Source organism: Apostichopus japonicus, chromosome 15 (assembly GCF_037975245.1).
Source record: "Apostichopus japonicus isolate 1M-3 chromosome 15, ASM3797524v1, whole genome shotgun sequence".
NCBI lineage: Eukaryota > Metazoa > Echinodermata > Holothuroidea > Aspidochirotida > Stichopodidae > Apostichopus > Apostichopus japonicus.
In genome coordinates, this window is record NC_092575.1 from 17,254,382 (window position 1) to 17,271,610 (window position 17,229).

A 17,229-nucleotide genomic window follows, 5' to 3' on the forward strand; every position below is an offset into this window, starting at 1 on the left:
GTCCGGCCGTTTAGGAGGAGTTTTGACACAAATTTGGAGGACACACGCAAGCTCACGCACACACGCGCTCACCCACACTCCCTCACATTTCTGATGTGGAGTGAAGAACAATGTCGCATATCCCTATGATATAAGATAATCATACTTATGTCCTCTATCCACGACTTCTTTAATATGAGTCATTTCCGACTGTTTTCAGTTCACACCTGACGAAGATTTTATCATTGACACTTTGCCTGGCCATCCCAACGTTGTCTATGGTTGTGGTTTCTCTGGTAAGAGATTTTCTCTCCTATCAATACCGATATTTCAACTAGGATAAACCATTATGTCCAAGATATTATCTCGCATGCATGAACTCAGAACCAGACGTGGCATGTTACCAAGGCCATCTACGTTAAATCAAAATCATTGTAACTTGAATCTACGTACAAGCAATACATACGAAACAAAAGAGTTGGATGATAATGCCAGGAATCTTTACATATATATATATGTATATATATATATATATATTTATATATATATATATATATATATATATACATACATATATATATATATATATACATACATATATATATATATATACCACCCGTAATGTCACAGGTCTATAGAGAGTACACACGAAACATTTATCAACTTCAAAATTATTATCAAGGAGGACATTTTCAAAGTTAATCTCATATTTTTTTGCTACCTTTCCGAATTTTGTTATTCACCTATAAGGGAGGGGAAACAAATAGAATGACCAACATGTATTTACTCCTTCACCTTAAAACATTATGAAGAAACAAACACAGAAAATGTTAATCAAGATCAAACTGATTGGTTTTGGTTCAATTATTTCAGGAGACAAAGAGTCAAAAGGATGGAATATTAAGCAGAAGAATAAGCACATTACACTTGACCTTTGCTGAATTGCTACTTGGAGAAAGAAAGAAAGAAAGAAAGAAAGAAAGAAAGAAAGAAAGAAAGAAAGAAAGAAAGAAAGAAAGAAAGAAAGAAAGAAAGAAAGAAAGAAAGAAAGAAAGAAAGAAAGAAAGAAAGAAAGAAAGAAAGAAAGAAAGAAAGAAAGAAAGAAAGAAAGAAAGAAAGAAAGAAAGAAAAAAATATGCCCGTATGTCTTCTTATGTTCTGCAATCTCCCAACAACATACATTCATAAAAAGTGTTGATCACATTTCTACGGAAGCTTTAAAGTGCCATCAACATAAGAAAACTTTTCCCCATAAGTTGACATTTTTCAGTAAATTGTTTAGATAACAAGGAAATATCTTATCAAAAATTAGAAAATTGTTGGATTGCTCAGTTGCTTTAACTGAGCAATTGAACAATTTTCTGCAAAATGTTTAATTGACAACCTATCATATCTCGTCAATTCAACATTTTTCTACAAAATGGCCAATTGTTCACTTCATTCCATCTGAGTAATTGAACAATTTTCTGCAAAATGTTTAATTGACAACTTATCGTATCTTGTTAATTCAACGTTTTTCTGCAAAATGTTGAATTATTCACTTCATTCCATCTGAGCAATTGCTCCTAAATTATTTCTTAAGGCATTAACTACATGCCATCAGTCATAATTCGCAAAATATACAACAATTTAAGGAGTTTTGAGACAAGTTTGCTGTTAGAGCTGATAGTTTTTTATGCAAAGATTTTCACTCAACCCAGTTGCGAGTGCAAGATAGATGCTCTTTCAACCCGTAGATTTTCATTGTGTAAAAGATCGCTTTGATTTAGGCAGTGTAATGGGGTAATGGCGATATTTCTTCGCACACCAATCTGCAGAATGATTTCTTAAGGCATTTTCTACATGCCACCAGTCATAATTCGCAAAATATACAACAATTTAAGGAGTTTTGAGACAAGTTTGCTGTTATTGCTGATAGTTTTTTATGCAAAGATTTTCACTCAACCCAGTTGCGAGTGCAAGAGAGATGTTCTTTCAACCCTTAGTTTTTCATTGTGTAAAATATCGCTTTGATTTTGGCAGTGCAATGGAGTAATGGCTTTTTTATTTTCGCACACCAATCTGGAAATATGTACGAAGTCGCCCTAATCGAGTAGCGCTTCAAAGTAGCAGTGAGGTACTGTATAGTCTTAGGACTCGCGAACACCTAACTACTGTATAGAATATACCTAGTACTAGAAGAGCCCTGTGTAACAGATGCTTGGCTATCTTCTATAATGTATTTTGCAGATGTTTTATGTTTAACTGTTTGAGACACCACAGTAGGCATATATGCTTATTTATGATTATGCGACATGTTTTACTCTCCTTCATCACTTACCTTTGGTGGAAAGTAGTTTACATTTCATACTGCACAGAAAAATAATAGCAATTATGAAGCACAATGTATCTGCCTAACTATAACCTTTGTTCATAGAAAGTATTGATCTTGTAGATCTGTACTACGGGGACTCAAACAGTGATCATAGTGGCGAGTGAATTTTGCGTTTTGGCGAGTAGCTTTTTAGTCACGGTCGCCAAATAGTGAGTAGTTTTAATATATTTGTTGAGGCCTGAAAACTTTAAACATGATTTCTCATGGTAGAAATCATGGATACTTTTCATACATGGTATATGGATTTGTCATATTGAGTAATTTAGACTTTTTTGGGGGGGAGGGGGAATTTGGATTTGCCATATTGAGGAATAGATCTGTACTATGGGGACTTAAACAGTGATCATAGAGGCGAGTGAATTTAAGGAGTTTTTAGACCAGTTTGTTGTTATTGCTGTAGTTTTTATATGCAAAGATTTTCACTCGACCCTGTTGCGAGTGCAAGATAGCGGGCGGTGGGATTTGGATTTGCCATATTGAGGAATCCTGTTGCTTGTGAGGTTAAATATCATTTGAGGTCGCCAGAAGTCAAACTCTGAAAACTCTTTTACATGATATCTAACGATGGGAATCGTGGATACTTCTATACTTGGTGTGTGGTTGCATCACATTGAGTAAAAGACCCCAATTGTTTTTGGTGGAGGTGTGTATTGCCACGTACAGTAGACTGACCTGGGTTTATCATGCCATGGTGTAATTGTACATCAAAATGGTGGTTCGGGCCATTTGCATTGTAACAACTATAGTTCTGGTTACTAACAAACAGAAGTCTAGTGTAATGAAGACATCGAAACCTCAATGCATTTTGCATTCTGGGTAGTAACTCAATCACGTTGTTTTTTCGGTAAACACATTTTGAGTAGTTAAGTTTAGTTCAGTAGAAAAAAAAAGGATCAGGAGGGACACTCAAGTCCCCATCAAGGATCCTATAGGAGAGAGTGAAAAAATTTAAAGACAAACACACTCAAACCCGATTACAATGCTTAACGTGCTTGTCCAAAGCATTCTTAAACCCATTGACACTACTTGCAAGTACAATTAATTACTCAGGCAATCCGTTCCACTCATTCACAACCCTATTTGAAAAAAAAGTTATGCCGAATATTAATCCTACTTTGTGACTTTTTGAGTTTAAGACAATGACCTCTGGTACTACTACTATTAGCAAACATGAAAAAGTCAGTCTGTATCTGACCTCGATACAGAGTAGGATGGAATGTCGTGATGTGATATCCTAATAAACTTGTTTGCGAAGTCATAAGATCCTGCCATTACCAGCTATTTTCTATTTGTCTAGTTATGATCATGTCCATGATGTAAACACCCTTAAAGTCCTAGTATGCCTTCAAACAAAGTAAGACGTCAACAGGACAAACATTCTGTTTTTTCTCTTTATTTCCGAACTTCACATAGGAATGCCACTTTACCAGTCCTTTGATATGAAAACATAACATATAGTCAATGTTTTCTTCCGAAAACACCACAAATAACCGTTAAATTTCAAACAGTTTGAAATTTGTTCGCATATCAAATTCAAATATTTGCGTTCTTTGAAAGATTATAGGACATGGGATTAATGATAGATTTAATTACAGGAAAACATTATCTTTATGCTGGTAATTATATCTTACGTTTAATGTATATTTATAAATGCATATTAGTGCTTTAAAGGGTAAGGCTTGTTCCATTTGGCTCTCTGGCCGTGATTTCTTGTCGTGAAGTGGGAAATTTCAAACCACCTCGACTTCACCAGCGAGAACAAAATGGCGGAATTGTGATCGTAATTTAGACTATAGAAAAACAAATTTGGACGATGAGCTTGAAGAAGGTAGTTATTCCTTTTGTTTTTAAAAAAATGAGGTAAAAGATGTGAACTTTTCTAATCCAATAAATTCAATATTCTCCATAATTATGGTCGAAAATACAGTATTTTGATTGAAATTTACATTTGTACATTTGTACATGTTTGGGTTTCTGCGTACGATTATCGTACGAGCTGTATTGTATCCTTTTTGTGCAGCATGTATAGTACACGTAAAATGAATGTTGTGGTGTTCTCTATAGTTGTGATCACGGTAATCAGACAGTCAGTGGAATGGACCAATATTTTACAGTATAACATAATTAAAGTGACGATCCCATCATTCTTTCATGCTCCATTCAAAAGACAAAAAATATTAAAATTGATTCACTTTATTCTGAAAAATTGAGAATGATTAGTTCTCCTGTCTCAAGAGTACACATAAATTACGATAGGCCAATATAAATTCGAAAACACAAATCGCAAGAAACAATTATAAAATAAGAATCTCGATATTGTGATTAACGATTAAAAAATCGTTTCTCTGTCAAACGCAACATTAGCGTTCTCATACTTTGACAACATGTTTAAAAATTTATTTATCGTTTTTTAAGGTCTACTTCTTAGGGCCACCAGACAATCCTTTGAGCTGCTTTCCACTTAGAAAATTCTTTCCTGTTGTAGAATATACGTGTTGACGAAGATTGGCTGCCCTTGAAAGAAAGGTTTTCAATTAAACCCAAGTTTTAAAAGTTAAAATGATACCAAGAACGTTTTTTGGTAAACATCCCAAACTTTGAGGATTTTTCATTTCAAAATAAGGCAAAGAACCCTTCTCAAATTTTTGGTACAAACAGCTAGGGTGGTACTAAATCTCTCCCCCCCCCCCAAAAAAAAAAATGGGATTTTTTTTTTCAACATGACGCGTTTTGAGTTATGGCTGTCAAATACGACCTCTTTTGTACACCAGAGCAAGTTTACTACCTCCTAAATTAATATTGAGAAATGCTAGAACCCTGAAATTTGTAAAGGTGTAAGAAATTTATACTTATAATTAAAGTAGAAGACCCTCACAGCTCTAACATGGTTACGTAGGTATACAATTGGCATCAAAACCCCTTCCTCATGCTGAATCGCAGCATGAAATAGCAACTTTAGAGCTGCACAACTTGCAAATATATTATAGGAAAGAATTTTTATCATTATTTGTGTTGGTCCTTAGCTCAATTAAAAGAATACTCGGAGGCATTATTTGGAGATCTGTTGTAGTGTAATGCGCCAACTTTAACAGCGTAGCGATTAACTGAAGAGAGTAAAAAAGAAGCAAAAGACATAGAAAATAAATTGCTACGAATCTCTCAATAAACTACCCCTTTAACTCTATAGGACTTCCAAACTCCCAAGAAACTGTATAGGCCTAACATAATATAACCACGTAACAATATCCCTGAAAAATATGCATTGTGAAATAGATCACCTTTGATATAAACCTCCAATTTCCCAACTGAATACCACAGTACTGCAAAACACATTCACCCAGACTAGCCCAGGGAAGCTTAACTAAACGAGAATATTAAAATAAACCCAAGCCCAATAAAAGTACATATAGCCTACCCCTGCAACAAACGATTGCGAAATATCATCTCACCGAAACAATTTCCCCACCTCCACGTAAGAACCGAAAACGTAAGAACCTGAGCTGTAGTTCACAACCGTAAACTGGAAAAAACAAAATACAATTATGAATAAAAACACTGTAACATACACAATGTCAATCTCTAACAAAAACCTTGACACATCTTACAAAGCATAAAACTGCACTGCAACCAAGTAATAAGGAACAATGATAAGTAAGTCCTAACGTTACACTTGGAATACAACAAGACATATATGCATTTAATATATAAAGTATAGGAATACACTGTCGCTACTATCTCAATGAAGAACGAGCAAAGTCACATGTACCAAAAATGAAACCTAGCAACCTCACAGGAAAACCCATATCCCAAGAAAGCTGTCAATAGACATAAAAATAAACAAAGGAAACTATTTACCCACCTAAACCTTAAAATTGCATACCCAAGCTGCCGAAACACCATTTGAAAAACAGCAACAGCCCAAACAAGATGGCTGAAGTAAATCTAAGTTTCACTCCCTGAAAACGAGGGCGCTATAGACCAATTGAAGGAGTAAAGACTAAACTAGAAATCAAATTTGGTCACAACAATTTGTATTGTTTTTACTAGACATAATAGCTCCTGAAAGAATCAAGTATCCCCTAAAGCAATTGTTTAAAAATAGCACATATTTCAGTAGTGAAAATTACCAAAATCGTATATTTTGACACAGTTAACCTAACTCCACAAGACAATGTTTTTATAGATCAAGTATTTTAATTCCTATTCTTTGGGATAGACTCTATAGGCATCTGTAATAGAAAGGTAGTAGAATGTTTAATTGCTGAGAAATGAGACCTCGAAAATCAAGAAAATGCAAAACTGACACGGTGGGGACAAATTGTGGAATTTAAAAGTGTGATAAATCGGCCAATTTTGAAGCAATGTAACTGAAATTTTCAGAATATGCTTATTTTATGGTGTTCCAAGCATACAATAAATTTGGGAATCTTTAAATAATGTCGAACTACAAGATACTCCAAATTTGGTGATTTGATAGGAATGAACCTGATATGATTCTACCTGAATGGTAAAGTAGAAATAAACCCTAGTTTTTTCTTGCATCCATTCTTACGTTTTGACAGATGGTCTTTCCAGTAAAAGCAAAAGAAAAGAATAAAAATCGCTTCTTTGAGGTGAAAAAAACGATTTGAATGTAGGTCATGTGTCGCGCCATTTTGTTTGAATTGAGCCAGTGCCCGGATGTACCGTGACGAAAGCTAGGCGCATCGCGTATTTCAAGACAAAATCGTTGCCAATCCCTAAAATAATTAGAATTGTACTTTCAACAATAGTAATGAATAAAATATCGATCAAAAACTATCTTTTGTCTTTATTGATCTGTAAAAATGCTTAAAAAGTGGTAAAATTTGTTATTGTAACGAGTATCAGTAGAAATATAAATTTTGGGTTCTTTTCAAGGATTTGATTTTTAACGTGTTAAATTAGATTGCTTTCAACACGCAAACCGTACTCAGTCCTAGCGATAGCGTTACTTACGTCCATCATTGCACTCCAATTTACTGTCGAGCAAATATCTTCAAAAAAGAAAATGGAAGCCTTTGGATTGGAATCGTATCTTTTCGAAACAGAATATCCAGAGGAAGAACTGAGACATCGAGAGGAGGAGTTTGTGCAAAGAATCAGTCCGCTACTGTTGGTGATGTTGGGTCGAATTCCGTTGCAGATACGAATACCGGTTCCGCGAGCCACTGCGAAGAATGGTGTCTGTGTGCACTCTGTTCGCCATTGGAAAGCGACAATGCATGGTATGCTGCTATGGATTGTTCGCGGAAAAAGCTTTGTTGAACGCAGGAGAATGTCTGACCAACAGACCTGAATTCTCCTAGATATTTTTGCAGCCAGTTCATTTAGAACTCTGTTTTGTAAATTTCTTGAGGTACAAGAAGAAGAATCCTTTTCCTACGGCTGCTGAGAACATAACGAACAGGTACTGTACACCTCAGTGAAAGTTCACTCTTTTCCGGATATTTTATTCCATCTGGAATAACGAAATATCTTTTTTCTTTTTCTGCTCCCTCTTCCCCTCTTCGGTTAACACAACCAAAGGCTTGGCATTCGGGCATTTTAACCGGTGAAATAAGCGAAGCAAGATGCTCGAACATAGTGTGAATAGACTATAACTCGTATGCAAAGCTTCATTGTTTTGAAGTTACGATATGGCTGGTGTACGTCACTTTTGAAGAGCCCTCAACCCTCATTTTAACAAAATGGCCGTTGTTCATATGGGTAAAAAAACAAATAATTGGAAAATTCGCGTAAAATTCAGGGAAACTATATTTTGCTTAGTAATTTCATCAATGGTATCAGAAAAATATCCCCTACCGCATGTACGCTCCAAAAACACAGAGTTTATTTCTCCTTTAATTTCTTGTATCATGGCAGAGATGTACACGTTATCAGAGAATCGTTGATTATCTGAAAACGATCCAACGAAAGACATGCAGTGACTCACTCAGTGAGAAATATAGAAATAACGTGTCACCTCTAACTTGGTGTAAGCTTCCACATATCAATATGATCAGAACCACACGGGGCATGTTATCAAGGCGGTCTACGTTAAATCAATATCTTTGTAACTTGATTCTAATTTAACTCAGGGTTTTATTGAGGGAGTTCGATTGTTTTTTCCTTGTTGCATATGCCCACACTTATCACTTATTAAACAATTCCTTAACAAATCTTGTCTAGAGGGGCTTTATCCTACTTATACCCCCCCCCCGCCTCGCCCCCGCTCTGCCAGACTGACAAACACAAAAGTACAACAACACAAATTCTGGTGTACAGTACACATAAATTCATACTGTTCATGTAACTGCAGTACAATTTCTTCAACATTGTTTCTTTCAAAAGTTGCAACTATAACTACACTTTGCATCTAAGCAGCCCGATTTTTACCCAATTTATTTTTAACAGGAAGCGGAGATCTCCCTTTTTCAGACCTCTCCCATCTCCATAACAAACATGGTGGTTGCGCGCCTGCTCTTTCTTTATAAATTAACTTAAAGGGTGTGAAGACTCGCGCAAATAGAACGTCTAATGCCGGTAATCTGACCTAATTTCGAATGAAGTGTAACAGAAGTGTTAAACACCACCATCGATCCCAGAAAATACACACACAGCTTGCTACCGTCGGTAATTAGACACAAGTGCACAGTCAGTACATACAGCTGCGTTCAATACCCACAGCACAGTGTACAAACGGTACAGCGATGGACATCTCAGGTCCAGCTAAAGATAACAATTTATCACGTTTCACTGTCTGCATTTGTAGCGACACGAACAAAACGTCACTTGCAAGCAACAAAAAGTTAACTTTTCAGATGGCCGCACGCGGGGCGAGTCTTCAATGCCTTTAAAACCCGGAAATATTGCTTTGTACTTGGGCTTGTAGTTATTATTACAATGTTGCCAGACAATGATCAATCGAAAGTTTGGCAGAGTCAAATATTTGAGGTGGGGAAGGGGAGGGGAGTGGGGTGTAGTTACACTAATAGGGTTGTTAACATCAGCTAATTCACCAAATCGATGAAATATCAGCTTCCAAAACATTACTCGGAATCATAAAATGACTTGCCGTGGTCTTGGATAAGGTCTATATCATTTGCCTATACGTTATAGGAATAGTCATAGGAATAGTCATCATATTTTGTTATATTTTATTTGTTTATAATCATGATTTTCGAGGCAAACATAAGAGGCGGTAGTGAGTGCAGGTTGGCTATACGTGTTTTTTGTTTTTTTTTTGTTTTTTGTTCTAGACATTAGATTTTAAGAAACAGAGATAAATCTAAGAACGAGACACTATCATGTTATTTTCCGTAGAACATGAATATTTATAATTAATAATTAGCCTTGATCAAACCAATCAAATTACTTTAAAAAAAATGATTGACCACCAATCAAACTAAACGACTGGTAAAAACGTTTGAACTTGAATATGAACGCTTTGTATACTCTAACCTTGCCCACGAATTGTCAATCATCGAAATTAAAAGTTTTCGGGGTTGTGTATTAAACGGATAGTACATTGGTAATCCGATATTTAAGCTCACAGCCCGCATCATCTTGCATACAGTATCACCCTGTTTCCAAGTATTAAATTTGTTTCCATGATGTAGTTACATCCGTCCTGTCCATATCATATTTGTCTACAATAATCATCACGTGGTGAAATCACGGTATGACTGGCAACGTTAGAAATGATCTCCGTAATATTGAACTCACCTTCCTCAACTTTCCCGTCCCACTTTCTACCCATTCAATCCCCACGCCCCTCTGCGTCCGCCCAAGGAGCATACTTTCCAATACAATGATGAGCAAGAGGGTAATCCACGGAGTTGCATATCTGAACGCCAGCATAACATTGATTTCAAAGGAACAAATGTATTATTACCGTATCTATGCAATCTGGCAATACCATTTTTTTGAAGGTGACATGACTACCTTCCTTTTTAAACGCTATACTGAACACAACTAGGCTGGAAGTCCTGACTCCAGAATCATACTTTTAACAGTAATAAATTTATTGTGAAATTTTCCTCTTTTTTTAAATTAATTTTGGTCCATTTTATACTAAGTTTTATCGCTAGGAAGATTACCACTCATTGTCAGTCAAGGAAATTAATGAAAGTAATTATACATTATTATGAATAATCCGACTTTCTACTCGAGTTTACAAGTTATAGGTTAGACCGGGATGCGAAGGTGAACCTCGTCACAAAACTGCGACTCGTCGCGTGGCGCGTCGCTTGTGGCACCAAAGCCCACACCAAAGCCCGTCAGTTAGGCCAAAGTTTCACACATAACTGGACCAGGCCACGCACAATATTAAACTTTGTAGCCTAGTTGAATTAATCATTTGCCCAGGCCTGACATAATAGTCAGGCTATAGTGCAGCTTAAGCTAGATCTAAGTTTGGTATAGGCTAGGTTTACGCTTCTCATTTTCTCTTGGCATTTAACTAAGAACTGGTCATCAGTATGAAATACACATTTGACCCTTAACCACGCATAAATATTGATAGTACATGACAATTCCATGATATATACATGTGAAGGCTTAAAGTAGAACGATAGTGACAGAAAAAAATCTCTCATTTTCATATATAATGTAGTTTATATGTTACCAAGCAACATATTTTTTTAATTTTCCAAATAGCACACCGGAAAGTTATAAAAAAGGGAATTAAAACATCGTTTTTTCGCCTCCGTAATTTAGGAATTTGCAAACACTGCAACGACCTTGAACAGCCCTCAAGTCAGTGAATGACGTCACTGTGATGGTCTTTTCTGTTGTGAACTCTTCTGTACGGAGCTGTGCGTGCACTTCGTGTCAGCATAACTGTTAGTTTCCGGCGTAATGTTCAAGACATAAATAGATAATGAATATCATAGTGTTTCTTGATTTCTTCACCACGTGTTTACAAGTTTCTTTTTACGAAATTTGCAGCGATTTCGCAACGATTTCGCAATATCTGAAGAGGTAACTCGCAAGCTGACCCAAAGTAACTTATATCTCAAGATCACGTTTTTGGCGGGTTTTATACAGAGTGATGTATGAATGTGCTCACTTACCAGTCAAACTGGCACAATAACAATAGTGATGATAGTCTCAAACGTAGATTAGTATAACATCCGAAAGAAAATCCAAAGTTCTAAACAAAGTAGATTCGCTTGTATGCACTAGGCCTACTGTAAAACATAAACGTTCCTTGTTCCGTGCGTCATTAAATCCAACAGAAAGGTTTCATTGAGCTTGAAATACAACCGCATTTGAACTCAATCGAGTTGTTAGTCTAGCTCGAACAATTTTCTCACTACATGCAATGCCTATTGCGTTTATTCACATGCATGCCTCGTGGTTTGGGCTTCAGGAGGAATCGTATTCTAGCCCAACTTCACGTAGGGTCCGCAAACGGTACTTTCACACTGTGCCAACATAAGTGCAGTGTGCCCTACCGTAAGTAATACTGACACGATGTTTTGTTTCGCTCGAGCATACACACATTTCCTATTCGTATTACATTTAAAGTGGTTTGGAGGGTATGAACACATCTCTGCCCCAAAAAACTCTGCCTAAGCGACGTCCATGCCCCAATTGAAATTTGCACGTGGATTCTCTCCTCACATAGTCATTAGGTTGTTCACGTCTGACATGTCTTCCAGTTCCAACACTTATTGTTGCATTTATCGGGATATATATAAATAATGCGGCATAAAAGCATCAATCTTTCAAACTTTTATTACTTTAGTGACCTTGCCACACGCAAATTTCAATTGGGCCCGAGAATCATCTTCTGTGAAGTGGGCAGAACAAACTTTTACATTCTTGCCATGAGAAACTCCTGGTGCGATGAAGTCTTTCCTGGTTGTCCTCACAAATCGTATCCAGAGTTTCCGATATCTCTCACCTACTTTTTCCGCTTGGAAAATTGAAAAAACTTAGTGTAGAGTCCACATTCGTTCTGTTCCATCCCCCTACAAAGCAATTTCTTGGATTTTGCTAGTGGTTTACGTTTTTTGTTGAGTCCAATATAGAGTAGGTTGCAACTAAACTTACACACTAAGTGCACACTGCTGAAGTACACTACGCCGAGCTCACGTTGTTATCATCATAATGACGTCACATGTCACTGTAGATCACGTGATCATCATATCGCTTTTCGCGAAACGCCCAATTTTTGTTTAAAAAATCAACGAGCTTAGGAATTTTTTTTTTTAGCCTTTCCCAACATCGGATTGACTTGAATTTTCACATGTGTAAAATGGAAACCAACTAGAATACTCTTGAATAAAATCGTATTTTTTCGTCGATGGTGAAATATCACTATCGTTCATCTTTCATTTCAATTCCATGTTTCCCCTTGGAGTTATAGGGGAACAATTAAATAACTTTGACCTCTGACCTTTGGTTCCGGTGGTCTGCGAGACACAAGGGTTTACCCTGGAGTACCTTCCAACCAAGTTTGAAGAAATTCGGTCCGGCCGTTTAGGAGTTGTTTCGACACAAATTTGGGGGACACACGCAAGCTAACACACACACGCCCGCACACACACATGTTTGTATTACATTCAGACCGAGGACCCCATTGTATTTTCCATTGTTCAAATCCACGTACCCTAACCTTAACAATACCCCATACAATAGAATTCTTCCGAGGACGTGGTGATTCTTTAGAAATCACAACCGAGGACCTGGAATTCTTTTGTTCAAGTCCTCGGTCAGATAGAAAAACAAACTCACACCCCGACACTTCCTCACATTTCTGATGTGGGGTGAACTTTCATTTGAGTCATTTCCGACTGTTTTCAGTTCACACCTGACGAAGATTTTATCATTGACACTTTGCCTGGCCATCCCAACATTGTCTATGGTTGTGGTTTCTCTGGTAAGAGTTTTTCTCTCCTATATCAATATCGATATTTCAACTATGATAAACCATTATGTCCAAGATATTATCTCGTTTGCATGAACTCAGCTATACGTTACAAGTTATAGACGAATGAGATATCAGCAGCCATTTCAGAGCCCTGTTCCATATCTCAAGCCCACTAATTCTAATTCGAGAGCTGGCAATATAGTACCCATCGATAATTAAAGTGGTTATTGCATTATGAACGTCTAAGACATTACTATCATATTTTTTTCTACAATTGCTGTCTAGAACAACTTTCAAATTTGATTTCTTCCTATTTTGTTTGATGTGTGTATGTTATGCTATCCTTCGTTATGATGTATGATGATATGATAAATATTTGTACATTTGACTTAAATAATTAATTATATAATAAATTTTCCTCGAATAAATAAATTAAACCCATTTAATCAAGAACACAAAAAATTAAATTTTTCTTGCAGGAAAATATGTTGACTTTTACTTCGTTAATGCTGAAGACTACTCAATATGCTATACATTTTTATATATGCATTTTATATTCATAAATGCCCCAAAAAGTTGTGATGGTTAATAAGTTAAGTATCATATCAATACAATTAAAGTCATTCATCTTACATGAAATTCGTAATGCTTCGTTTGTTCATAAAGTTTGCCATTTGGTTTGCCTCTGTTGTTTCATTCCGGTTTGATGAAACAATATTTAGTATTTAATAATTTCACACTTATATCACAATGCTAACAGGAGCATATGGTAAATAATTAAAAGATCATATCAAGGATGTAAGTTATTATCTAATATTCTCATTGTTTTGTTGTTTTTTAACATGACCTGATAGGTCACGGATTCAAAATGGCTCCAGTTACTGGGAGAGTCCTCGGAGAGATGGCTCTAGGAGAGAAGGTCTCGTATGATGTTTCATCCTTAAGCATGAAGAGATTCCCAACTGTAATTGCTTCCAAATATTGAGAAGAACCTGTACGAATCATCAATCATTACTAAAGGTGGTAATGAGATTAGAAAAGATGACCACCTGGGTTTGATGACATCATGGGCCATGGCAGACTTTACTTTCATGTAATAAAAATAATAATAAGAAGAAGAAGAAGAAGAAGAAGAAGAAGAACTTGTAAAGCGCTTTTATCCAAAACAACTGCTCAGTAGCGCTGCAGGAGCAAAGTACCCAAAATGGACACAACATTTATTAAACAAATGGATACGCATACTTGAATAAGAACGTCTTGAGTTCTTTCTGGAAAGTCGACAGATGCTGGATTGTTTTCAGATGTAAGGGGAGACTGTTCCAGAGCTGTGAAGCTGATCTAGCAAAGCAACGTTCCCCATATAGGTGGAAGTGCGAACAGTAGGAATGTGTTTTTGTTTCTTCAATACGAGCTTCTTATATTATGCTGGATACCTTTTTAATAACAGATTGATCAGTGATCCTTAGTATATGTACACCTTGGTTGTTAAATAATGTATTCTGGATACATGATAGTCTTAATTATGAGACAATCAGACAAAACCACTTCATTTGCATTCAGGGTGAGTGATACACGTTTATACGTGCGATTTAAAAAAGAGTTTGTTTCGTTGACATTGCATTGATTCCATATCGAAGTAGATTTGTATTGAAATGTTACCCGCACTTTTTACTGAAACTGGAATGTACATTATACAAAATATATCAACTTTAAAAAAAACGGTTGACTTTGATGCGATGATAGTTTGATTAGTAAATCTTAAACGAATGACAAATTTAATACCCTCAATATATTACAATTAATTAACTGAAGTCAAGCGTTTAATTCCAAGGTGCAGCAACTTGAAAGATGATGGTAATTTGAAGAACGGAAACGTTTTCATTTTGATTTTCTAATGTTTCACGACAAACCTTTAAATGATCTTGACTTAATTTCAACCGTAAAATTTCCAATATATTAAAATTTCTTGAAGGGCGTTTTCTATCAAGTTCATTTGTGTATATGTGATTCAGTTCTGAAAGTATTCAAGTTATGAAAAACATTTAGGGAGTTAACGACGACTCGAGTGAAGAAGGTATATTAATATGTTAATTAGTATAGGAGATGAACAAAATACTGAAATGAGTTCTAATACATTTTATATTATTCAACTAGAAAAGGTTAGCCTTTACAATAAGACTATATTGTGATCAGACATATGCACATATATGTTTCAACATAAGTTCTGAAAAGAAGCAATTCATGAAAACAGTTAAGGATAAAGTTATGTGACTTTTAACTTACATAAGTAATGTATTATATTGCAGGTGATGTACGTTTTCAGTTAAATATTCCATGTAAAGAAATACGGTATATGAGATGAGAAGATACTGAAATAAGTTCTTTGAAGTATATACAAATAAATTGATAACTTTAATTATATACATAATACCAACCTTTTCATACATGCACATATGTTGAATATCATTTAATATTTCAGTTGGTTTCTCTATAGAGTTCATGTTCGTGTATGTGTGATTCATTTATGATAACAAAATGGTGAAATAAGTTACCAATTTAAAGATATAAATGTTACTTCAGGTAAGGAAAATTATATTAAAATATATAAAATATTAATAAAACTATATTTGTATTCATCACCGCATATAACGAGTGCTGCTCCAGGTAAGATTTATTTTGCAATTTATCAAATTAAGGAAATGTTTTCACCAATTGAATCCTTCAAGTGATGCCATGTCTTATGTTAGTATACATCAACCTGTAAATTACAATTTGAAGAGTTTTAAAACTTTTTCGCCTTTTAATGTTCTCTTCATATGGTGCCACAACATTTATACAAATCTTCTCATAAAGCTGATAATCATTCCATTAAGTAAATGTTGAAATAAATGATAACTGCATACTATATAAACATTGCATATCAAACATGTAAGCTTCCTTTTAGCATAGTTCTCCCTGGTTGAGGAGTCACGTGATTTTAGTGTCTTTATTTCCTGCACTAATAACCCTACGTTTTCAATATTGTCATAATGATTTGGAAACTTGAGAGATAATTGCAACAAACCTCAGTGATTCACGCCCATGCACCTACCACCAAGTCAACACCTCACCCTTATATGCAAACGACTTCAAGATGCAATTAATTTATTAAGTCTCGAATCTGTGATCACATCGATCTTAAAAGTGTGACTAACAAGTAATTTTATCAGATTTCTGAAATCGATTTAGATGCAAGTTTATGCATAGCTTTGATAATTTGTTTGATAGAGAATTACCCACACACAACCCAGTCATCGACCGTACTCGTTCGAAAGTACTTGGATGACAATAGCAAGTAATCTAATTTATCTTCAGATTTACAATGTCGATATATTAAACTACAAAAAAAAAAAGAACTTAAAGCTGAATTAATTTCACTGAATCTGGATAATCGCTAACACACACCATTCACATAATATACTATATTACGCCAATCAATCGCATCCTGATTATTGCCGTTATTGACGATATATGTTGCAGCTATGTATGCAGTGTTTTTTGTTTTTTATATTATACTATATCCTTTTTTATGTGTATTTGTTAATTAGTTGGTTATTATTTTAACACCACTCTAGGCCTATGACCATAAAATATACAGGAAGACATAACCAAAACCAAGAGGTGTTTCGGAATCAATTCAAAACTTAAAATTGAAGTAGCTGCTGGTATGTGTGCGACCAACGTTAACGTGCTATACAGTTTGTTACATCGGTGGCCCAGCCAGTCCTCCGAGGAATGATTGGTGTATATTGCCAGCTTGTTCGCGTCTTACCAAATTCCCTCGGGTTAAGTTTTCTTTTCCATCAGGATGTTTAAGAGGAGGAGAGGTAAGATGTGGTGTGGAAAATTCTACCCCAACTGATTTCGGTTGGAGCATGAACCTTGGTGGATGGGTCAGAAGAGGCTTAAGGATGATAAAAACAAAATTGGTGTGTCTCCCCCACCCCCCCCCACCCCT

General features: G+C 35.7%; 1 protein-coding gene and 1 long non-coding RNA gene across 3 annotated transcripts in view; one reads left to right on the forward strand and one right to left on the reverse strand.

Moving 5' to 3' along the window:
- LOC139981219 (peroxisomal sarcosine oxidase-like) overlaps positions 1 to 17,229 on the forward strand; it is a 33,270-nt gene extending 16,041 nt beyond the window's left edge. The window contains exons 4-5 of one of the 2 annotated variants that reach the window (XM_071993438.1): positions 13,166 to 13,241; positions 14,087 to 17,229. In XM_071993438.1, coding sequence (XP_071849539.1) covers positions 13,166 to 13,241; positions 14,087 to 14,143 — 133 coding nt within the window. In that variant the 3' untranslated portion in view covers positions 14,144 to 17,229. The remainder of the gene's footprint in view (positions 1 to 13,165; positions 13,242 to 14,086) is intronic. The other variant, XM_071993439.1, reaches the window with a different exon arrangement.
- Positions 5,179 to 6,300, reverse strand: LOC139981220 (uncharacterized). The gene is made up of 3 exons (XR_011797814.1): positions 6,213 to 6,300; positions 5,803 to 5,873; positions 5,179 to 5,457 (listed from the first exon to the last, which is right to left on the reverse strand). It is a non-coding gene; the product is annotated as an uncharacterized lncRNA (long non-coding RNA).